At 37.1% G+C, this 25490-nt stretch overlaps 1 protein-coding gene across 1 annotated transcript; it reads left to right on the forward strand.

Annotated features, from left to right (window-relative positions):
• The first annotated feature begins 9966 nt into the window (after positions 1–9966).
• On the forward strand, positions 9967–25195 carry LOC140238770 (integrin-linked kinase-associated serine/threonine phosphatase 2C-like). Its single transcript, XM_072318668.1, has 8 exons — positions 9967–10065; positions 11030–11260; positions 12124–12241; positions 13616–13816; positions 14822–14909; positions 16218–16339; positions 18890–19091; positions 23812–25195. The coding sequence occupies exons 1-8, from the start codon at positions 10032–10034 to the stop codon at positions 23953–23955; spliced, it is 1140 nt and encodes a 379-aa protein (XP_072174769.1). The 5' UTR covers positions 9967–10031; the 3' UTR covers positions 23956–25195.
• The last annotated feature ends 295 nt before the right edge of the window (positions 25196–25490 follow it).

A 25490-nucleotide genomic window follows, 5' to 3' on the forward strand; every position in this document is an offset into this window, starting at 1 on the left:
ATCTTTTATTTTCAGTTCGGATGATTCCGGTTGCATCACTTTCGTTAAGAAAAACTGAAAGCATTCATAGTCATGGTATTCATTGATATTTGTTTCTAAGTATCAGATGATTGTATGCGGTGTGATTGTTGTTCCGTTAGATAACTATTATCACGCAGCTTAAGATGTTTTGTTATTCACTTTGCCTTACATCATATTTTTCATACTTCTGTTTTGACATATTACTTTGTATTCAAGTGTCATGGAATGCTGACCCGATTTCTGAACAAGTTCTCTTAAAGTCTATGTCAGTTTTGCGTCCACATGCCATGAGTTTGTCGCTGCAGCATTGGTTTGGTGCGAGCGTGCAAGTGATGGATGGTGCGTTTTCTGAGTGCACAAGTGAATCCGGCGATGATAGAATAATCGTGTTAGCTTTACCTATGCAGCGAGAGTGAGTGGAAGTGTGCGTGCTTGGATGTATCTTCTAGAATGTAACACGAACTGAGTTATAACACAAAACAATATAAAATTCCATTTAAATCAATTCAAAACATCATATATATAGGCCTACTCTGTATACATTAAAAAAAAATCATCGCATAGAATATACGAAGATTGCGTTGACTATGATAATAATGATGATAATGATAATGATAATAATGATTATTATTGTTATTATTATCATTATTATTATTGTTATTATTATTATTATTATTCTATTATTATTTTATTATTAATTATATCATTACTATTATTATATGAATATATATAATAAATGAAGAAACAAACTGATAATGCATTTTTGGCCAATAAAGCAGGAGTTTATTCGACTCAAATTTTCGGCGTCCTACTCGGACGCCGAAAATTCGAGTCGAAAAACTCATTCTTTACTGGCCGAAAATGCATTATCAGTTTGTTCCTTCATTTCTTCGTGGAGCCAATACGTGAATTCTCAACATACACACACACACACACACACACACACACACACACATACACACACACACACACACACACACATATATATATATATATATATATATATATATATATATATATACATATATATATATACATGTATACCCTAACCCTATATTGCCCTTTTTAGACTTGTGTTACTTAACCCCGTACTTTCTCTGACCCAGGACTATCGTTAATCCCGTACCATTTTTTTCAGCTTTTAACACTCGCCAATAAATCCCGTACTAAGCTCTTGTCCTGGGCTAAAGAGAAAACTGACCTGTTTACACTCGTATTTCTTAGTCCCGTACTTTCCAAACCATATGAATATCATGATTACGCTGTGCACTGTACAAGTACACGCATCCACCGGCAGCACTCGATTACCTCGTTTCTGATTGGTCGATGGGATTCAGACTTCGTCTCCGTCACTTATAGCCCCGGATTATTTCTTCGTTCTGTTTACACTCACTTGCTTGGCACCGCAATTGCGGGGTTAGCACCGCAATTGCAGTGCTAACCCTGCTTTTTTTGCAGGGCCATGTAGTACGGGATTGTCGGCGGGGCTATAGCCCACTTTGGCAAAAAAAAAAAGTGTAAACAGAAAGTGGGCTAAGGAAAGTCCGGTACCAACGGTGGGGCTAAGCCCCCCCCCCCCCCCCCCCATATAGCCCCACCGTTGGTACGGGACTAAGCAAAAAATTGCAAGTGTAAAAAGCCCTAATAAGTCCTTGTAGAAAATAAAATAGGAACAATTGTTAAAGCCACAGGAGCAAATTTTGTGTCTCCATTCGTGACACCCCGTTCTACCGAACCTCCTTGGACTTTAGGCCTAGGCCATCCAAATCAACCAGCACTTCTGCCTATGGTGATAGATTTTATCTAAAATTAATCTAGAGATTCAACCCTTCCTAGACCACAGCCAAAAAAGCCCGGCCTGGTTAGGGTTAAAATGAATTAACTATGATAACAGTACCGTTTATCGAATGCTCTTGCGCAAATTCCCAAATTATTATTATACTTGATGTCCGCACATTCGAGACAAAAATTAATATTTGGACTGTTCACGTTGGAGCCTTGAATATTTACGGTATTATAGAGACATGCATCATCTCCGGCAAAAAGCCCAAACTTACGGAGTATGAAAAATCAGAAGTGGAAAAAGATGTTTCCCATCCTCATATTATGTCTAACCCTACTTCTCAAGTCATGTCACGGTATAAAATTGGAAACAGTGATTCATTACATTTCACATTTCATCAGTTTCCTCCATAATACCGACATTGATTGCCAGTGGCGGATCCAGACGGGGACGCACCGGGCGCGAGACCCCTCTTTATTTTTTGTTAAGTACAGTTCTGGTTGAGGTGAGGATTTAGCTTCTTATACGTCACCACGTTTTGCGAGATATTCAGAAACCACTCTATGAGATGTCAAAGAGTATGCAATTCTAATGGGTATCAAAAGTTTATTTGATGAAAATCGGTTTTAAAATGGCTGAGATAGGCCTATCCCAAAACAATAAGGTGAAACAAAGAGATCCTAATAAAAGGCGTGGCCTGTCGCCTTTTGTTATTATCATTTTTGTGGATATCTAAGCCATTTAAAAATCAGTTTTCATGAAATAAATGTTGAATCCTTCTTAAAGTTACATGCTCTTTCATGATGATAATAATGATGATAATAATAATGATAATAATGATAATAATTAATTATAATTGACAGTGCTTATATAGCGCATAACACAAAGTGATAATGTCCCTATGCGCTCAAAAAAAATGAAAAGATTATACAAAAACATACATTTCCAATTACTGTGATGGTGTCGAGCTTCATATTTGCTTACACTGTAAACAAATTTACATTTCAAAAGCAGACTCGAATCTATTTATATCAGTGATTTGTCTTAATTTCTGAGGTAAATTATTCCATAAGGTCGGGGCATTAAAAGCAAATGTTCGTTCTCCGTAAAATTTGGTTCTTCTGTTTGGAATAACAACATGAATCTTTACTTTTTGAACGAAGGTTCCTCTCTGGTGCGTAGATTTGAAGTAGCTCCCTTAATAATGTGGAGCAAACGTATTAAACATTCAAATGCTAATAACATTATCTTAAACTGAATCCGATTTTTCACTGGAAGCCAGTGTAAGCTTCTTAAAACTGGTGAGATTTGTTCATGTTTCTTGATTTTGGATACTACTCGTGCAGAAGAGTTTTGTATTGATTGTATATAATCTCTGTATCTGTTCATATTTCATAAGAGGTTTCTCAATATCTCAATTCGGAATGTTATAAACCTGAATCTCCACCTCAACCAGTACTGTACAGTCCCTTTAAAACAAAAGAAATAAAAAGAAAAAGGGGGCTCGTGTTCCCCTTTGATTTTGTGAAGGCGCCTCCCCTTTCCTGGATCCGCCCCTGATTGCGACAACCGTTCACAAGACTTACTGCGTGGTATACATAGTTTCATACAAGAGTAAAACAGCCAACAACAGATCACTAATGATTAGTTTACACCTATTCTATCTGGAAATTCATGGATTCACAACTGATGGTCAGTCAACGATGTCATAAATGTCATGGTGAATGTTGTGGGTACAAATGATGTTTCATTTTATACTGCTTTGGTTAAATCAGAAAGGTTTGTTGTTGTTCGTTGTTGTTGCTGCCGCTGTTGTTGCTGATTTTGTTGTCGTTGTCGTTGTGGTTGTTGTTGTTGTTGTTGTTGTTGTTGTGTGTGTGTGTGTGTGTGTGTGTGTGTGGTGTTTTTTTTTTTTAAATTTAGATATCACTTCTGATTATTTTTTTTTTTCGGTTTTAATTGGTCGGTCTATGGCAAGAAAAAAAGAGGACAAGTGGGGTTTTTTTCAAGAAATAAGTGGTGAAAATAAATGTACCAAATTGCCTTTAAGTAGAGCAAACTATCGTGTCCCCAGTTTGGGGCACTTTGCGAGAATACAATATGTGCGCTCAAAAAAAAACCGGATTTTGTTTTCTGTCAAACGAGTCATAATGTTAGATTGACATATCTCTGTACAATGTTTGTGCATAGTTGTTTTGTCCTTGTAAAATGTTTTGTTTTGTTTTTGGTAATGTGAATTTCGTGGCACTGAACGAAATTCGAATAAACACCTAAAAAAAGTGGATGACCTGCGGGCTTCAAACATGCAATATGAGTTGGCTTCATCCACAAATGGTTTCATTCTGTAGTATTCATCAAGTTAATTTGTGTAAATTGTCGGGCTTTTTATGTATCTTTGCAATGATTAATAGGCCTACCGCAAGGCCCTACAATTAAATAATGAATAAACCAACAAATCAAAATGAGGTAACAGCAACAAAAAGAATAATGATACTGTAAGTATATAGGCCTATATATACACTATCGTACTGCTATTGTACCTACTAACGATAATGATACAAGGGCATTTATCCGAGTTGGGCTGGGAATCGCTCCAGACAAGGAGAAAGCATCAGAGGCTTTGCATGTTGTACAAAATGAAAAACGGTTTAGTCAACGTCCCCCTGTATAATTACGTTCAACCCAACGCACGTGACACCAGAGGCAATAATCAAAAATTTATTCAACAACGACACAGAGCTACAGTTTTCCGGGATTCCTTCTTCATAACGACTGTTAAAGACTGGAACCAACTCCCCAACGCAGTGGTTCAATGCCCATCATTGTCCCTACTGTTCAAGCAAAATTTGATGCAATTTCAATAGTCGCGCTCTATCCACACGTAGTGCTTCTCTACAAGTTAGCCTGGATGTGTCTTCCTGGACATTTTGCTGACTAAACCATACAGATAATGGTACTAGTGTAATATTATCACTGTATGAATAACTTAAGATGATGTATAACAAGAGGAAAATAACAGATAATAGGCTTATCCCTTCAATGAACTGCAAAATTTAATGCAATTTAATTTAATTTAACTAGTTTGCTGATTTGAAAAAAACAAACAAACAAAAAACAAACATGTGAAATTTACTTAGTCGAAAAGTAGGCATACATGTCAACGGTGTAAAAATGGCAGAGGTAAAAATGGCAGGGGTAAAAATGGCAGAGGTAAAAGTGGCAGAGGTAAAAATGGCAGAGGTAAAAATGGCAGAGGTAAAAATGGCAGAGGTAAAAATGGCAGAGGCAAAAATGGCAGGGGTAAAACTGGCAGGGGTAAAAATAGCAGGGGTAAAAATGGCAAGGGTAAAAATGGCAGTGGTAAAAATGGCAGAGGTAAAAATGGCAGAGGTGAAAAAGGCAGAGGTAAAAATGGCAGAGGTAATAATGTCAGAGGTAAAAATGTCAGAGGTAAATAATTATCATGTCAGTGGTAAAAATGTCAGAGGTAAAGTTGTCAGTGGTCGTAATGTCAGTGGTCAAAATGCCAGAGATAAAAATAAAAATTTAGTGGTAGAAATGCAAGAGGACGAGGTAAAAGTGACAGGTTTTTTTTTTTTCTTCATGTTTCTGACACTTTTCTCGCAATACGCGCTTTTCGTGCCTTCTCCTGAAATAAAGCACGGAGGAGACCGGGAAGAAATATGGGACACTCATGTAACTTGAAAAATGCTCAGCCAGTCAACAATCAAATTATATCAGTGAAAAGATGAGCCTCGGTACACCTGAAAATGGACATATAGTAACCACTATACAGCTCTACAGGTATCTTGTCAGTAAAATATCAAACTTTATAGATCTGGTAGGTCCTATAGGTATTTTAATAAGTGTGCAAACTTCTGAAAATAAAATTGCTTGATAACAGACATGCAGGTATGAAAAATTCGCAGGGATCTTTTACTGTTTCTGTTACCACTGGGAGAAATTTGATAGGGCAGTGTCCTCCCCGCGGCACATGTAAATCCTACTTTGGTCATGATGGTTATCCAATTTCTCTCCAGGTTGTCTCATTTCTCCCCGCTTGATGTCCCAGTTCCCCCAAAATTAGGGGTCAAACAAATCATTAATTACACGGAAATGTTTATTCTACTATAAATTACAGAACCTATAGGCCTACTACATAATTATGATTATGACCTACTTTGACAAAATATTTTAAAAGTTACAAGGAATCTTTCATGATGATGGAAAAATGTCCCATTTCTTCCCGGTCTCCCCTACAATTTCCTGCATTTTTTTCTCACGGATAACCTCTGCGTTTTCTGATGTTATTTCAATGAAGAATGGATGCTCCACCCAACAAGCTAAAATACTATCGCATTTTGTCCCAGCAAAGTCCTAAAAACCTGCAGTTCAAATTTTTTGGGCCACCCTGTATAGTGTAAGCTCACCGTAATAGTGTTGTTTATCTATTAATTTGCATCTAATCATCAAAGTGCCACAGTTTTCGTAGCATTGTGGTCTTTCCAAGCAAGTGTAAATGGCCCTATATAATGTATCGTACAAACTCTGCCAAATTTAGCGACTTCCCATGAAAACGAGTAGCATTAGTTCTCACCTTTAAACTGACATGGTGCAATCTGTATAGTCACTGTAAACAGTTCTTGAATGCATACATTATAAATCAAAATCTGGAAGTCAATCACGAGCCCCAAATGTTCTTACACTCCTGTGCTACATATAGTAAGGGTACTAGGTCTCGCGCAGGGACCTAATGATCGCGCATAGCGTAACTGCGTATAGCAAGCGATATTACGCGTAGGACTAAGCGCAAAATTTGCCGATACGCCCATGGAATAAACATACCTGACTTACCGCTCAACATGAGAAGGAAGCAGGTAAGAAATTTTGATTTCCAACAAATTTTCCACTAAATTTCCAATTTGTTACCTTGTACAAACCTACCTTCCCTTAAAATCTGTTCTAAGGATGTTGTAGCCTAGACGTGTCGTCTCGCTTGTCTCGTTCGTAGTCGATAGAATTCGTAATTTGTTCGATCGATCGTTTACCACGTGACGTCATCATACACAAGAACAATGTATGCTGCCAGCTACACTGAAATACTGTTAATAAATGCTGTTTTAAGTCAAATTTTAACACAACGATTATAATATTACAAAGGAATAAATATTTCAGTCTATCGAAGTTGAAGTGTGATTTCAATTTGAATTTGCTTGTGATTTCTTGCGCTAACTTGTGATATATTTGTGACAGGGGAGGGCCATAATGATACTGAAGAAAACAAATTAGATGAGAGTGTGACAAATGGGTGACGAAAATGAGAGGGTGACGAATGGGTAAGCTCACACACAAACACACACACACACACACACACACACACAAAGTATATGTTCATATTTTACTTTTTTCCATTTTATATTACGTGTATATTATTGGTTAAAGTGATTAGAAATATTGTAAGAAAACTGTATAAATGAAAATCATTAACGATTATGAAAATATCAATGATAGAAATAATGATAATAAGAATAATAAAATGATGATGGTGGAAGTGATAATAATAATAATGAAAATGATAATGATGATGATTATGATGATCGATGATGGTGATGGTGATAATAGTAATAATGGTGATAATAATAATAACAATAATAATAATAATAATGACATTGATAATAACACATATAATAATAATAATAACAATAATATACACAAGTTAGGTAAGACTGCTGTTGCTTATAACAGGGACAAATTTAATATCAAGTGAAAAAATATTCTACGAAAGCCGGAGCACGTTACAGCCGCAGAGGGGCAGACACTTTCACGCATGAAACTACAGAGGGCAGCTGCGCGATCTTTACATACCCCGAGAAATTGAACGCATGAAAGAAAGTCCGACATACAAACGGCGACAGCGCACTATTCCGTCATCGTATCATCAGGAGATTCTGGGAGGTGATTTTTCTGCTTTTTCGTGATATTCATTGAGAAATTCAGGTACGATTATAGAATAACTTCTATTATGAGAGCATTTCAAATTTACGTGCGCGATATCTAGACCCCTCAACCATACTACTTAACCCCCCCCCAAAAAAAAAAAATGTTTGTGAATCTAATGAAATGTTTTTAACGATCAGAATGGTAAAATCTTCGTTTGACACCAGGATATATCCATATTTTTGCTCAAAATATTAACGAATTTTGAGCCTGCATATTTTTGTTACTCTCCTTTTGTAATTTCAGCTGAAAGATTCGTTTTACTTTTTAGTGAAGTTTTCTTACTGTTGTTGTATAACGAGGGAACAACGTCATTTTAGGAGGTTGAATCTACCAATCTTCACCAACACACCATGTTGATAAATTTACTACGTTAATCATAATGGAATCTAACTTTGGAGCAACAGCTAAGTTTGAAAAGCATCAAACATTTATTTTTTTATTTTCGCCTGCGGATTCGTTCAACAATAATTGAAAGAAATCCCATGGCAAACTATCGGTTTTTACTCTCACTAGAACAGTTTATTGCTAATGTTCATCTCCAGTTTTAATAGGCATATATTTGTTTTTGAGATATTTGTTTTTGCGCAAAGTGATACCTGAACAATGTAATCAAATATTTTGCAAGAGCTTACTTATGTCTGCCGTTACATCTGCTGTAGTTTGGGTTTTTTTTACGTTTTGTATGTTTGCTTCTACACTATGTCGTGATCAGGCCTTGTGAGATAAATAGGCTCCTACGAAACCTGAATGTGAGAAATTAACATAGAACAGGTGAAAAATTAGCGGTTTGCTTCGACTATGTCTCCTTCATTTCTTTACACTAAACAGTTAAAAAATGGAAAATAATGACAATATACTAGCCTGGACGTGAGCGGAATTCGTTTGTGCAAGAGTGTGTATGTGAGAGTATGTATATCTACGTTATGTTTATACCAAAAGAAAAGTTCTTGCGTGTGTGTGTGTGTGTGTGTGTGTGTACGTATGTGATTTCTTTATTGGGCGAAACAACGTAGGATTATACTGTTTAAGGGGTTTGCAGCATTGTTGGAACCTCCCTTATAATGATAAATAGTAGTAGTAGTAGTAGTAGTAGTAGTAGTAGTAGTAGTAATAATAATAATAATAATAATAATAATAATAATAATAATAATAATAATTTCCCATAGGCCTAATGAGCTCTTAGCTGGTTTGACATTCCTCTGAAAAGACAGATTACGCCACTGCACTTGAATCAAACTCAGAATAATGAGAGTGATCTATTTAAAAAAAAAGACATAATTCCATAAATATTCTTCAGATCTGCAGTTTGGATTTGCTAATTCGATAGAAACAGTTTGCTCTGGGTAGGTTATTATTCAAAACCTCTTCATACGTCTACCTCTGACGAAATCGCTCTCATTACTTCTGACATTTTTACCTCTGACATTAACTCTTGACATTTTTACCTCTGACTTTTTTAATTCTGACATTATTACCTCTGACATAATTACCTCTGACATTTTTACCTCTGCCATTTTTACCTCTGCCATTTTTTTCCTCTGCCATTTTTACCTCTGCCATTTTTACCTCTGCCATTTTTACCTCTGCCATTTTTACCTCTGCCATTTTTACCTCTGCCATTTTTACCTCTGCCATTTTTACCCCTGCCATTTTTACCTCTGCCATTTTTACCCCTGCCATTTTTACCTCTGCCATTTTTACCCCTGCCATTTTTACCCCTGCCATTTTTACCTCTGCCAATTTTACCCCTGCCATTTTTGCCTCTGCCATTTTTACCTCTGCCATTTTTACCTCTGCCATTTTTACCCCTGCCATTTTTACCTCTGCCATTTTTACCCCTGCCATTTTTACCTCTGCCATTTTTACCCCTGCCATTTTTACCTCTGCCATTTTTACCTGGCACCGTCAATTTATACCATATGTTGTGAATTGTGTGATTTTCACCTCCCCAAAACACATACTCCAGTATTCATTATGATGATTATAACTTATAATATCCATTGATCTCTCGGGTTTGCCCAAAGAGATTAATAAATCTCTTTGGGTTTGCCGTGATTTAGTTAATAATGTATTGGCGCTCTTCAGCAGTCCGACGGGTATAGAGTGCAAGTATTGTGCACGTAGGATCTTCTACTCTATTACGGTACGGGCCTGGAAGTTCACAGTGCATGTGCACGCTGGTCGCTTGTGGTGTATTGGCGTCAGTTCCGAGGGCCGGTGAAATCAAATGGATCTGTTTTCAGATCTTCCGGAACCAGAAGGTAACGAATGTTTTATGGTTCTAATTTACATCGTTTCAGTTTATTGTTGACATTGTCTATGGGGTATTTGTAGAAGACTTCTAAACCTCACTCATTGTTCGGTCTTTTTTTTTTTGTGCGTAGTCCCGTATGCTAGTTTTTATGTAGCAGGATTATGCCGTTGGAGAAAGTTGACAGAACCTCATTTGCACTCGGTTGCGTTACACTTCAGACACTTGTTATTGTCATATTTCACGTCAGGACTTGTCAAGAGAACATCCTTGATGAAAGATACTGTTCAGTGTTGGAGCAGGCCCTATCATGTTTTACATCATCATACCCATCTAATGTTGTACGTACTTGTAAATACATTTTTTGTAGTAGACCGTTTCTATAGTCTAGTTTCTAATTCTATGTCTAGATCTAGAATCTATATAAGTATAAAATACTTGAGTGACCTGCACCTCGTCTTGGCGAGCGAACGGGTTCAAGTATGAGCCGGGCTGGCCTAGGTGATGGGTAATCTTGGTCATGGGTGCAGTCAGTCAGTTATTACGTGGCATATCTATTTACTGTGATGAATTATATGTATACAATATATGTACAAGTATACAATGTATATTATGTACATATAAGCAGTTATTTTCATGTACAGACATTTTCACGAATGAGTGGGTCGCAAACATTTTTGGGAGATTTTTTTTCATGACTTGACTGACTAGTGTTGGCTACTAAAAATAACAGCTGATACAATTATCACAAAAAAATGATGGTCGCATCATATGAAAGAGCTTTCCTTGAATACAAGTGACTTGCCAAGAAAGCTTCCTTTCAAATATTGCCAGTAGACAATATAATCCGTCTAAAGGTTTGATTTTCTTTTAAGGAAAAGGAAAAAGACTAGATGTGGTCAACCATAATGAGCTGAGAGATTGTCATATACATGTCATATATATGTCTTTCTTTTCACTTTGTCTGTTTATAGGTGATGAGAAAAAACAACCAGACGAAAGCAACGAGGCAACTTTGCAGACCTCACACAATGACGTGCCTACCTCGCCTAGACTGTCTGAAAAGACGGTGGAAAGAAAAACAGAGGACATCCAAAGTCCTTCAACAGAAGTAGTCAGTGAAAAAAGTGATGAGAATGCAGTTTCAAAGAGACAATTCAGGGATGATGATGAGGATCATCCATCTGTCAAGAGGTTAGCGATGGGTAAGTAGGCCTACATGTAGTGTGGAGTAGTCAGGGTTAATCTGCACATTGCAGTGTAGCACAGACTACCCTAAATGAATTTATTTAATATACTGAATGTGATCCTTTGTGCAATTAAAGTGAAAGATTTGCCGTTCTGAGTCTGTAAACTAGACACACTGATTTGAAAGTGTTGTCTTACTGATTAAAGCCAGAACAATTCTTGTCTGCCAGCAGAACCGTCGATTATTGCTCTAAAATGTACACGTATGCATAAGAAATGTGCAAAATAATGCTGTAATAACACGATTTCAGTCGGGTTATGACGAAAATGCAAAATATTGGCCGAAAATGTTCACAAAAGTCCACAATCTCCTAGCCTACCCCTCCTCTGGAATAAAAGTTGTGTATTACGACCAAAATTATTCTACACTTTGATCTCAAAACACTCCAAAACAGCTCATCATCCTGGCACATCATGTCAGCCAGGTAAGTTTCTTGGTAGACCCTTTTGATTGCAACTGATTGACAAATTGCCCTACATCGACGTAAATAATTTAAATTGATGTAGGGCAATTTGTCAATCAGTTGCGATGAAAACATCTCGACGGAAGAATTTCATGAATTTGAGACCCTTTTGATGTATTGAAAGTAAATTCCAAGTGATAGAAGATTACTTTTGAGCCTTTCCAAGAACTGTTTTGACTTTAATCATTAGATTTTTCTTGCAACTTCAAATTGGAAAACTGGTCCTTAAATAATACTCTCAAGGAGGAAGACAAATAGCTCTAGGATAAGGAGAAGAAAAAGAAGAAGGAAAACCTAAATGAATCATGTAAAGTCAGCGCCTTATTCAAACTGTCTCGTGCTTGACAATGACACAGGTATTTACAGGTTGCAGGGTTTCAGCGCTGAGAGGCAGGGGGAGAGGGACAGCATGCAGGATGCCCATGTTATCTTGGATGATTTCACCTCCCACCTCACCAATTTGCCTTCCACAATGTAAGTTACATTCTCTAGCCCTTGTATGTCCCAGAGTAAATACCTATACCGTATGTCCCCCCCCAAAAAAAATACAACGGGACCCTCCGCAATGATAACTTTAAAAATATTGAATCAATCCAAATACAATTTCAGAGTACGAAACCATATTCTCATTGCCCACATCTTACAGAAAACCCCATTCGATTTGCTTTAGTGGTCAAAGAGAAATGAGGAATTTTGTAGAGCATGCCAGGAATCTCTTCCCTCCAAGTTCTGTCTATTGTGTTCACACACAAGAGCATCCAAGTGGTAAACTTGGAAGAATCAGACTCATGACATGCTTTACAACAATCCACATTTCTCTGTGACTGCTTTTAAAACCAAATTGAATGGGGTTTTCTGCAAAATAGAGCTAAGATGTTATATTTTAAGACCCTGATGTGGCATTTAGACAGTTTAATCATATTGGGTTTTGTCAATACGAAAATCTGATTGTAATATTTTTTGGGGGGACATACTGTACTGTTGAAGTGGAAATTTTTGTGATGCTGGGAGTTTTTGCGCACTTTGCACGACACGGAAATAAGAATGCACACAGATGGGTTACTTGCTATGATTAATATCTGTCATATGATTTCTTTTATCTCTGATATCAAGGTACATGTAGGTGTATTGTAGGGGCTCTTAAATGCTACTTGTAGTTTTCTTCACATTCACTGTTCCTGTAACGTGAGTAAATTTGCTGTCATAGTGCCGACCAGTTACCTTTTACCTAGTATGTGCTGTCAAAGCTGTTAACTGCCATAGCAGCAGTAAGCTGTTTGAAGTTAAATTGTTGTGAGCATTTGATTAACAAGTTAAATTGTTGTGAGTTGTTGTGACTATCAACTTTTGAAATTCATCTTGCCTGGCCAGGTATGAGATATTACTTGGGTTAAAAAATATGCTTATATTCAATGAAAAATAATAGTGGTGATTAAGAACAATATTTGCTAATTATATTCTTCACTGATATTGATAATCAAAAATATTTAAAGAGAAATGGCAATGGTGATAATGAGGATGATAAGGATTAAAATAGTAATATTGATCGTGCAAGTGAAGAAAGAATTCTGAATTCATAATAGCTAACGATGCTATAAATAAAATTCATATATTCATTGAGAAATAGCATCTGTGGCAAATCTTATGGAAACCTGCTAGACAGAATGTTTGTCAACTTACAGAAAAATCAGGCTGCTGTAAATTTGTTTTAACTCTGAATAGATCTTACAGCTGCGAATGAGTTACTTACATTGTAGCAATGTAAATTTCCTTTTCTTGTGAAGGTTGTAAACTTGCAAGCCCATCGATTTTGTTGTCGTTTTCACGCTCTCTTTGATTTCTACCCAGATCCCGAATGGCATACTATGCCGTGTTTGATGGGCACAGTGGAGATAGAGCATCCAAGCACGCCGCCAGGACTCTCCACACGCACCTCGCCATCAAGTTCCCTCAAGGAGAGGCTACCAATCGGGACAAGGAGATTAAGAAATGTTTGATTGATACCTTTAAGGTCACTGATGAGGCTTTTCTGAAGCAGGCTTCAGCAAGGTAAGATATGCAATATATTTTTCCAGTCTCTGGCAGAAATACAGAAAAATCTAACCCAACACAGAAGTACCTGAGTGTTGAAATTCATCCCATAGTCAAGACTTTTTGTACTCAGTTGAGTAGAGTCCCTATGGTGTATTAAAGTGTCACATATCCTCTTGATAATTTTACTCTCTACTTCTTTCTTCCAGTTCTTATTTCCAAATGTAACAAAAATACATGGTTCTATGCTATTTTTTTGTTTATTGTAAAAATTACTGTTTGACATGAATAAGAGATTACACCATAGCTGTAGCAGGGCTGCACACTAACCCATTTTTTCTACTGGTCTGACCTGTCTGTAATACCAGTAGGTACTGTACCCAGGAGGTACTGTACCCAATTTTTTACCCGTCAATTCCTGAAAAAGTTACTGGTCAGACAGTAATTTTTACTGGTCCTGGACTGTTGGACCGGTGCCAGTGTGCACTGTTGGCTATAGGTTTATTTCAGAATTTAAATTACATTGTGTCTGTACTTAAATGATTCACTCTGAAAAAGATGAAGTTCGGTAGTTACTTCATTTATTTCATCCGCTGCATGTGATACAAGGCATACAGACAGAAGTCTGAATTGATGAATTTACTGATTGACAAATTGCCCTACATTGATGTAAATAAGCACTGGATTGATCAATGTTTAATAGTAGCCAAGATAAAATAAATCATGGGCATACACACCCGGGCAGAATTTGAACCTATGACCTTGTGATTGCCGGACATCCAGTAGACTACCGAGCTTCCACCTGACTGCCTGTGCTGGTTCTAATCATTACAGCGTGCAGATGGTCAGGAGGTCATAGGTTCGAATCCTATGTGAGTATGTATGCCCATGATTTCCTTTATTATGGCTACTACTAAACACTGGTTAATTCATTGCTTATGTACGTCAATGTAGGGCAATTTGTCAGTCAGTTGCAAGGCAAAAGTCCTATTATTTTGTTCCCCTTTCTGTTAAATTTGGCAGTAAGCCCGTCTGGAAGGATGGTTCCACAGCCGTCTGTGTGCTGGTGGTTGACAACACGCTCTACATAGCCAACCTTGGTGATAGTAAGGTTCTCTGACTCAGTCTAATCTATGACTTGATCATATTTGTCAGCACTGTTTGGGCAGAATCTTCAATTCAATGTTCCCTTTGCTGAAGTTCAACAGCTTTAAGCTAAACAAAAAGCAAACAAACCACAACTGTACATGTACAGTTGTATTATTGTACACCGATTCATTATAATTGTTTTTGGATTTGAATTCGTGCAATATATCTCGTCATATTTTTGTATTTTTGTGCCATATTTATGATATCCCTAAAGGGGGGGGGGGGATGGATTCCGCACCCCCCTGAGATCTCGGCCATCGGTGGTGCAATCGCGATGAAATTTTGCATGCGTGAGACCCGCGTCATAATCTACAAGATTGTGTCATAAGATTTTTTGAAACAATCAATTTCTAATTTTAATCAATTAATTATGCAAATTAAGCTCAAGGTGATATTTTAGCTTAATTAAAAGCATTGAGAGTCTAATTTTTGATCTGTAAATCTGTTTTAGCATATTCAACAATTGTACATCATAAAAACTTCCAAAACTCATTTCAATTCTTATGTATTTTATTGTTTTCAGAATTTCTTATTTATTTCTTTGTTTTTCAACTTTTGTTTTTTCTTTGTTTTTTTATTGGAAATTGTCACTGACCACTTTTCTACCATGATTAGCACAAAATTAATCAATGAAAGTGATTAATTGTAAAAATAATCAGGTTTTTATGCCTTACATGACAGAGCACTGTTTTCCATAGGAAATGTACACAAAATCACAAAATTGTGCCCGTTTTGGAGCGACATTCCGTTACAAAAATGGGCGTGGCTTCGCAAAAGTATGCGTGGACGTTGCAAATTTAGTCTCAAAAGTTGCACAAGACTTGAACGAAGAAAGTCAAGAAGCCTCGCGATGAGGCCTTCTCGCGTTACAGAATTATAGCGCGAAACGTCGAGGGGGGGGGGTGGATTCCCCTAAAACTTAGCTCTCACTTAATAGGTGATTAAATAATCCATTAATCCCTAAGTGTGATAGTAGTACTTGTACATGTAGAAATATTGTAGGAGGAATTAATAGTATTTGTAGTAGTTGTTGTTGTTGCAGCAGCAATTGCAGATGCAGTTCTGGTGATTCAAATGTAATCACAAAGATAAGAAGACTAATACTGATTTATTATCCGCCAATGATAATAGTTCCTATGATAATCAAATAGTGATATCTTTGCTATTTGCTAGCATCTGACTCGATCCTTCGAAATGGTTTACGTCAATTCTGTTCTGTCCTGATTCCTCCTCCCCCCCCCCCCCCCCACCCCATGTTGTCACTCAACAGGCCATTCTGTGTCGGTTCAACCCTGAGACGGGTCGACATCATCCCCTCCCTCTGACCAAGGACCACAGCCCCACCCAGTACGAGGAAAGGATACGCATCCAGAAGGCAGGGGGCTATGTCAGGTAATGCTGGAGTTGACTGTTAAAGGTCCTGTTTACCTTTGGGAAGAGTGATTTAAAAAATGTTCAAGATATCACATTTGATGCATATGTGTAGGTCTGTTGTTTCACAAAACATCCTACCACATAATATTTTCACAATAAAGCCTAAAATATAAGGAGATATCAGTATTTTTCTCATTAAACCATAACTGTAGACGGTTTAGTCTGGAAACATTTTTATTTTAACTATTGTTCACATTTTGTGTCTTTATCAATACTTAACATCGATTATACGGATTCAAATTCTTACAGTGGCTGTTTCTATCCCTAACTCACATTTTAGAACTATTTTAAAGCACTAATGCTGGGTTTTTGTTTCTTCTGCAAATGGTAAATTATGCCTTTAATTCTTGTCAAACTGAAGTCGTGTTTTCAGGCAGTCAAACCCTTTATGCTCGAGAAGACTGTTTCTAAATGCAACATGATATGTAACTGTTGTTCATTATGAGCCTCGGGCTAAATTAGTCATTTCTGATTATATTATTTTCAAAGGTGATTCAAAAAAGAATGAAACTTGAAGGGGAATGATACTCAAATAAACATGTTAGTTGAATAAATGCAGCAACATTTGTAGAACACATCAGTGAAGTTTGAGAAAATCTGACCATCCGTTCAAAAGTTATTAATTTTTAAAGATTTGGTCTTGCCGATGCCGGATGAGAAAATTACTACATTTCATGACATCACTGCAGGACAACGATACAAGGAAATATAAAGAGCATTTCACAAAATTTAATTTTTTTTAAAGTGAATAGTGCACTTTCTTCATATATTAAGGTTAATATGAACCTGTGATTTTTGAAAGAGGCACGCCAAGTGCTCACTCATATGCTAAAGAGAAGTAAAAATATGTGATTATATATTCTTTATATCATTTTCCATGTTTGATGTCACAGCCAGCAATGGTGGCACTGAAACTTTTTTATTACTTTTGAACGGATTGTCCCTAGTTTCCTCAAACTTCAGTGATGTGTTCTAAAACTATCACTGCATTCACTCAATCCACATGTCTAATTAGGACAACTTCCCCTGTAACAAGGATGGTAGTGCTCCCAGGACAACAGACACACTCAAGGAAGTTTAACATTTATATTAATAGCGGAACTTTCTTTAAAGGCATAATTTACCATTTGCAGATGAAACAAAAACCCAGCATTAGTGCTTCAGAATACATTGTAGTTCTAAAATGTGGGTTAGGGGTAGAAACAAATGTAAAAGTTGAGCTAGTATAATCAATGTTAAGTATTGTTAGATATACAAAATGTGAACAATAGTTATGATAAAAATGTTTCCAGACTAAACGGTGTACAGTTATGGTTTAATGAGAAAAACAGTGATATCTCCCTATGTTTTTGGCTTTATTGCAAAAATTTTATATGGTAGGATCTTTTGTGATACAACTGACCTACACTTACAGTACGTATCAAAAGTGATATCTTGAACTTTTTTTTAAAATCACTGCTCCCAAAGGTAAACAGGACCTTTAACAGTAGAATGCAGTTGACGTATATAGATATTATATACCAACTGTGTCTTTACAAATCTGAAGCTACACATAAAGTAGTTGGTTTAAAGTTATTATGCCTCTGCCAATGAAGTGGCCGGAGGCATTATGTTTTTCGGGTCGTCCGTCCGTTTCTTGGAAGTTTCTTGTCAAAAAGTCAAAGGCCAAAAGGTCAAAGGTCAAGAGAAAGTGCTAAATTTCACTTCTTCTTTAAACTTATAAAAGGGTCAAAAGTTGGGTACAAATCCCTAAATACCTGCACTCTTATTAGACAGTATAGCCATTCATCCAAATAAACCTAGTTCAAGGAAAGTGAACATTCCGTGCATTTGTGACAAACCTGTCATTTTCAATATTTTGCCAGTTATGTGAAACTGTCATCACACATTGTCAAGACATTGTGCTATAGGCCTATTCGGAGAACCATGCATTATGGCGGAGGCATACCAGTCGCCATAGCGACATTTCTAGTTTTCATCTCTGCAATGTACCTTAGACAATTTCTCTCATTTTACAATTCCTGTCAAGATTCTCTAATGTTTGCTGATAAAAGCATAGGTATCCTTTATCAGCTAAGGTTGTAAGGCACCTTACATCAAATGTATTTCTTAGATTGCTTGCGAGAAGTTCAGTTACTTTTCTTGATTTTTATGTGACAGGTTTCTACTTGAATATTGACATAATGTGAGCCTTTCAGTCTATGACATTTTCATTTGAAGCGAGTGATGAATAGTGTACGTGTATTTAATTAACGTTGTGTAAGTAGTGTACTCATTAGTTGTTTCTTTTTTTTCTAGCTTTCTGCAGTGTTGGTTCTGTGCAGACTTAACTGTCACTGTCGTGTTGTGTGATGCCATCATATGTTTTGTACTGCTGCTGATTAACACACTTCTTAAAACTAATGGGTTTTTGTGTATTCTCTTTGTGGCACAAATTTTTTTTTCCATTGAGCAATGTAAAAACAATCTTGCTTTTGATTCCGAACGTTTCTTGCTGACTCCCTAAAGGGACGGACGAGTGATGGGAATCGTGGAGGTGTCGCGGTCCCTCGGAGACGGCCGCTTCAAGCACTGCGGCGTGTCGTGTGTGCCGGACATCAAGAAGTGCCAACTAGGAGTCAGTGACCGCTACGTCCTCATGGCCTGCGATGGACTCTGGAAAGGTTTCACTGAAGATTCAGCTATCCAGTTTATCAACGAGATTCTGGATGTGAGTTTGGCTGGTACTCTACAGTCAACTCTGCCCTAGTCAAAGTCGCATAAGTCAAATACACTCTGTAATTGCCTAAGTTGACTGCACATACCGGCTCCCATTCCTTAATTTTCTTCTGTTTTTGACCCCTCATAAGTTAAATTTTCTCTACAAAGTTGAATCTTTTTCTTCAGTCCCAAAAGATTCATCTTAGGCTGAGTTGACTGTATTTTTCTCGACGTTTGAAGGAATCTTTAGCATGAAGGTAGAAATAGTTTGAATATCACCAACATCCCAGCATTTAGGAAAGAGAGTTCGGCATAAAAGGAAACTAAAGATATCAACGCATATCGGGATACAGGATATCCCATAGTTGAAAAACTAGTGATGCGGCCTTTCATTAGAACTTTGTTGATACCATCACTGAATAAATTGAATGCCAGAGATATATATTTGCCAATTACGAGAATTTTCTCCTCTTTAAATTGATGCATAACTTGCCAATGTTTTTGTTTTTTGTTTGCCGATAAAAATGAGCTGGGAGAGCTGTCTGATTGAATGCACTCAAGTGTGTGCACGTGCACTGGCCTGATTTGGGATAAGGCCATTCAAACTTATAGGAATGAATTGGCCTCAACTCCAGTACAGTGCACTCCTGTTATAACGAACACAGTTATAATGAAATTCCGGTTACAAAGAAAAAAAAAAAAATAATAATGATAATAAATTATCGGCTCTATGTTTTTTATTGTTTATTTGTTTTGTTATTACAAAATTTTGATATAAAAAAAGAAATCTGCCAGTCCGAGGACTTTGTTATAACGGGAGTCCACTGTACATGTTTATTTACAGTGTGATCACAATCCCTTTTTGTTTGTTTGTTTGTTTGTCAGTGCAGACGTAAGCATTTCAGAAGTGACAGATGAGAAAAAAAAATCTGACAAATACTTGGAGATTTTTAACTACTTGTCTGATTATCAGTCACAACATATCACCAGATTTTGACTTGTGAAACCAATAGCCCATTAAAGCAATGTCAGGGGAAAGGGAAATGAAAACTCTGAATAGATTAAACCAATAACTGCCATTTTAAAGATTTTGAAGTAAGGTCATCAAAAAAAAAAAAAAAAATCTAATCTTTTCAGTGATACCACACTTGTTACATGTCAAGAAGTATTTTCGAAGATATCAAAATCATCACATGTTCTTCATTTATTTTCTTTGTTTTTCAGCAGATCTTGCATGTCTCAAATTGATAAAAATGGATAATACTACAGTGTATATCCATTTTTGCATTTAAATTCTTCAAATACTAAAAGTCTTAGGTTGTAATGAGCAGCTTCTTCCTTTAAATGTTGTGAAAAAAAAATGGAAATTGGTCTACAATGAGCATGAATGTTCTGATGACTTGTTAATGATTAGCATGGCTACTTTGTGTATTGTAGAACTGTTGGAGCATTTGATACAATTTTGATAAGGTGCTATACGTATGCATACAGATGATTATCAGGGCCAGTAGGGGGGCTTGCCCCCCGCCCCCCCCCCCCCTACTTTTTTGCACCCGCACATAGGAATACATAGGTTGTCACTGCAAGTTGCAGTAGAACAAATAAATAGAATGAAACCTTTGAGCCCAGTAGGGCCTTTGTTTCTGCTTGTCAGCTGAAGAAACCCGGAAGTGGAGTGAGAAAAATGAACTGAAGACCATTTTTTTTTTTTTTTTTGCTTGTCAGCTGGAGAAACCCGGAAGTGGGCTTCCCAATTTTGAAAACGTGGCGCCGGCGGTGATTATTATTGATCGTCTTGCATGCAGTCGCACATGCATGTTCAACAACATTAAATCTAGTCCTAATCTAATAATGCTGTTATACAAAAATTCACAATATTGACCACTGTTTGTTTATGCACATGGTAGCAATTGATGTTCTGATGTTGTGCCACATTGAGTATTTCATATCCAAATAAATGAGTAATTTCATAGGTTTGTTGATACAGTGTATTTAAAATAATGTTTTTAAGGGGGGGGGGGAGAAGTACTGACCAACAGCATGGCAATGTATGCTGTTACAGTCAGCTGACTTTAAATATATATATATATATTTTTTTGTGTTGCACTCTTTTAATAATGCCTGATAAATGCTTTTATATTTATGTAGTACATAGTTCCTTGTGTGGAAGACATGTTGCTTTCACAGTTTTACATTTGAAAACTTCAAGATGTACATGACAGTTTGCATGGAAAAAAAAAAAAAAAATCTTTTTGCCCTAGACCATTGGGGCAAATTGGAATACGAAACAGGGCAAAGTGAAACACTTCTCCTATATCTTCTATGTAAAGACCTACTTACACAGTTTTAAAATTAAAGAGTATCTAGGCCCTATATAAATGACTTTTATCACATGTGGTAATTTTCCACTAGAGAATTTTAAGCGTTTTCTAAAACTGTACTTGAAAAGCATAATTTGTAATAATAATTCGAGGAATTGTATGCAATTTTCGTGAACTGTTACGTCACGTGCCCAACCCCAGAATAGTGATTAATGATGTGTAAGCACGGAGTCGAGATCAGGATTCTGCTAGCGATTCATTCTAGCAACTGAGAGCATAGTTGCAGCAAGGCATTGGGCGTGCACGCGGCCCTGCTGCGCGGCCTCGAGCGAGGAAACGTACCAAACTTCATTTTACCCACAAGCCCATTAATTTAGTTAACATGTTCCACCTTGCCCTGTCCACTTTGCCCCAACCATGTATAATTTTTCCCGACATGCATCATTGCGACATCGCCCAATATTTGCTAGTCCTGACACCATGATTTATGGAAGCTTAGACCCATGCATCGTTACCACGGTTTTCGAGATATTTCAGATAAGCACGATAATTTCGCATAAAATATATAATTATGAACTATTGGTTTTGAGGTATGGAAAACAGACATTTTCCCTAAAAACACACATACAATAAGTTATTTGCACGACTCTGATATCAAAAGATGTAGCCTCCCTAGAGGGTTCTTTGTGCATGAGCTTTAGATACAAGACTGAATATACATAGCTTTAATGGGGGTGTTTCACTTTGCCCTGTGTTTCTCTTTGCCCAGGGTTCCCCTACTACTAAATAAAGATTCTCCAGAGAGTTTCGGGTCATGAGCTCAAAGGTCAAAGGTCAAGTGAAAATGTTAGAATTTCATTTTTTTTCTCCATATCTCGCAAATGGTTCATGGTATCTTCGTGGAACTTTGTACATATGCGTGTACTGACTGGTAGTGATTATCTCGGGAATTTGGCAGTCATGGGTCAAAGGTCAGGGGGTCAAAGGTCAAGGCTAACTCCTCAAAATTTCACTGTTTCCCTCATATTTATGCAATGCCTGCAGGATTTTTCTTGAAATTGAATGTACAATGTACAGTATACATGTATTACCCAATAGAGATTCTCTTGGAAGTTTCTTGCCAAAAGGTCAAAGGTCAAGTGAAAGTGCTTAATTTCACTTCTTCCTCCATATTTCAAAAGTGACTCAAGGTGTATCATCATAAAACTTAGTGCATGTCTATGCATGTTCTACCTGACAGTGATTCTCTTGGGAATCTTAGGGTCATAGGGTCAAAGGTCAAGGTCAAAGGCCTGGTTAAAATACTAAAATTCTACTGTTTAATACTGAAATTACACTTTTTCTCCATACCTTGGAAATTACTCAGTGCATAAACTTATCAAAGGGTCAAAAGTCAAGTAAAAATCCTCAAATTCCCAAATACCTGCACTCTTAAACAATATAGCCATTCATCCAATTAAACCTAGTTCAAGGAAAGTGAACATTCACATTTGTGACAAAGCTGTCATTTTAATATTTTGCCATTTATGTGAAACTGTCATCACACATTGCCAAGACATTGGACTATAGACCTATTAGGAGACATTAATTATGGCGGAGGCATACCAGTCACCATAGCGACATTTCTAGTTGTGATATGAAACTTTCACGAATTGCCGACCATGATGGTGTACTGCATTGTACCGACATTCAGTGCATTGTGTACAGACAAAAACTATTGCGTGTATTTTACTTTCTTGAATCTTGGCTCTTCTTGAAATTCGGGGAATTTCATGCGTGTAAGGATTTCTGGTTTTACAGTACATTGTACTTGAACATCTGTAGAATTTACATTCTATTTTATTTTAGTTGTATATCTTATTTTCGTGCTATGCAAAGAATATTTTAAGGAGATTTCTCTTTATTTTGTCTTCATCAATTCTTATGGACCTCGATTTCCAAATTGATTTGTTTTTGTTTCTCTCGACAAAGTGCAGATTCATTGATTGAACTTAGAGAAAAGAGACCAATGTGAAAGATCCAGACAATTAATACAGATGTAGCGAGTACATGTATGTAAGCATGTCATACAAGACCCAGTGAAATATAAAAAGAAGGCTCAACCTTGACTCTATCGTACTATGGAGCAAACTCCCCCAGGGGGGCAGATAATCCCCTAAAGGAGCATTGTGCAAATATTTTGTGACATTTACTAATGACAGGATCATGATTAATAAAATGATCCAAATACATCTCTTGTGGTTCGAGATTAAGATGTCCACCCCTTTCTCTTCTTTGCTTTCTTGGAATTCAGTTGTTGGAAGAGAATGAGGTAGTTTCTTTATCACATCTGACATGGCTTGGCATGCAAAACAAGTGCATTGTTATCTGACAGCTGTGATTGATTACCACTCTTACCACTCTCGCTAGGAAGAGGACGTCAAACAGGTGGAGGGCAAGTCCCGGGATGAAGTGCGCTTTGAAACAGCCTGCAACAGACTGGCGTCGGAGGCTATCAGACGAGGGAGTTCTGATAACATCACTGTTGTGTTGGTGAACATCCAGAGCAAATAGACTACAAACCCAGGAGTGTCATACCAGTGTGTGAGCATTTGTCATGGAAGTTGCGTCTGTGATCCTTGTAAGTGCAGTGTTGTTTGCAGCTGCTGGCTGTGTGGACTGGAATAGGAGCCCAACAGGCAGGAATGTTCAGGTGAAATCACACTTATTTGGAATGACAGCAAAGAAAATAGATTAGAAATCTGAGAATTTGCTGATTATAAACATGTTCCTTTTTTTTTTCCTATGATGGAGACAGTTCCAGTTTAAGCTCACCTAGGCTGCTGTGTTTGCACCCAGATCAGTTTAAAATTTGGCATAGCAAGCAGTTGGCAATGATTCTTATGACACTTGCTCCTGCGACAGTTGCTCCCATGAAACAATATAAACTCTACCCACAAACTTACACTTATCCTAATCCTAAATCCTCATATCAAACTAAACCTAAAGCCCTATTGCAACCATAACCCTAACCCTATGTCTTTGGAGAAAATAAGACTGGAGCAATTGTCGCAGGAGCAAATGTCATATCATCATCTACAGTACATTGTAGTTTTAAGGAATAAAGGATGAGTTTGTGTGGTAGCTATCTTCTCCTTACTATTTTTCATTTCCCTTCTGTACTGTACATGGCTGTAAATTACTTTGCAAAATTACTAAGGCTAATAGGGCTTTGGATGTGGTAAGATCATTTGTTTGGTGGTTTCTGTTTACTAGTATTTCTGCACATGACAGACCTTGTGATGTGAACCCCCCTGAATATTAACATTCTCATATATGTAAAATTGCTAGACTAAAATTCAAATTTCTTTTATAATCGTTAAAAAAAATCTTGATATGACGTTACAATTTTCATCACACAACGTCTTTCCTGTAAGAGTATGTCACTGACTGTGACATTCATTATTTGCTTTGTCAAATGATGTTTCTTTCTTATTTTGGTAATGACAAAATTTTGATGCTTGCAATAAGGGGGAATTTGATTCTCTTGTTTGTACTACCTTTTTAATTGATGATCAGTGAATGAAATGTGTTATAACACACAAATAGTACTATTCCCTGACTTTAGCTTTCTGCTGTTTTATTGCTGTGTACTTATGACAACTTGTAAAAGTCTGGGAGATCACTTAAAAAGGGATGAAAAATATAAATATTCTTTCACAATTACCATGGAGGAGACATCAAACAAGTCTATGATGGCACATGTGAGGTTTAGAAGAACTTGCCTAAAGGGCCCTATTATGCAATACATGTACAGTATTATACAAATGATGCACAGGATAGAGTGCGTTAGTGGAGATGTAGTGCACTCGAGGGTATTTACAACTGTGAAACGTGCACGAGGCGAAGCCGAGTGCATGTTGCACTACATTGTAAATACCCGAGAGTGAGCTGCATCTCCACTAACGCCACGAAATAATCCTGTGCATCATTTGTTTTATAAAATGGGTCGAAAACTAACAGCATTTTTCACGTACCTTTGTGAATCAAGATGTCCGAAGATGTTCGTCCCAAACATTTACGCATGTCGCACTCGGAAATCCCGCACA

This window comes from Diadema setosum, chromosome 15, assembly GCF_964275005.1.
Source record: "Diadema setosum chromosome 15, eeDiaSeto1, whole genome shotgun sequence".
NCBI classification, from domain to species: domain Eukaryota; kingdom Metazoa; phylum Echinodermata; class Echinoidea; order Diadematoida; family Diadematidae; genus Diadema; species Diadema setosum.

Coding starts and splice junctions, on each gene's coding strand:
- LOC140238770 (XM_072318668.1), top strand. CDS start 10,032: ATGGATCTGTTTTCAGATCTTCCGGAACCAGAAG. Junction 11,261..12,123: donor TGTCAAGAGGTTAGCGATGG/GTAAGTAGGCCT, acceptor ACAATGACACAG/GTATTTACAGGTTGCAGGGT. Junction 13,817..14,821: donor CTGAAGCAGGCTTCAGCAAG/GTAAGATATGCA, acceptor TAAATTTGGCAG/TAAGCCCGTCTGGAAGGATG.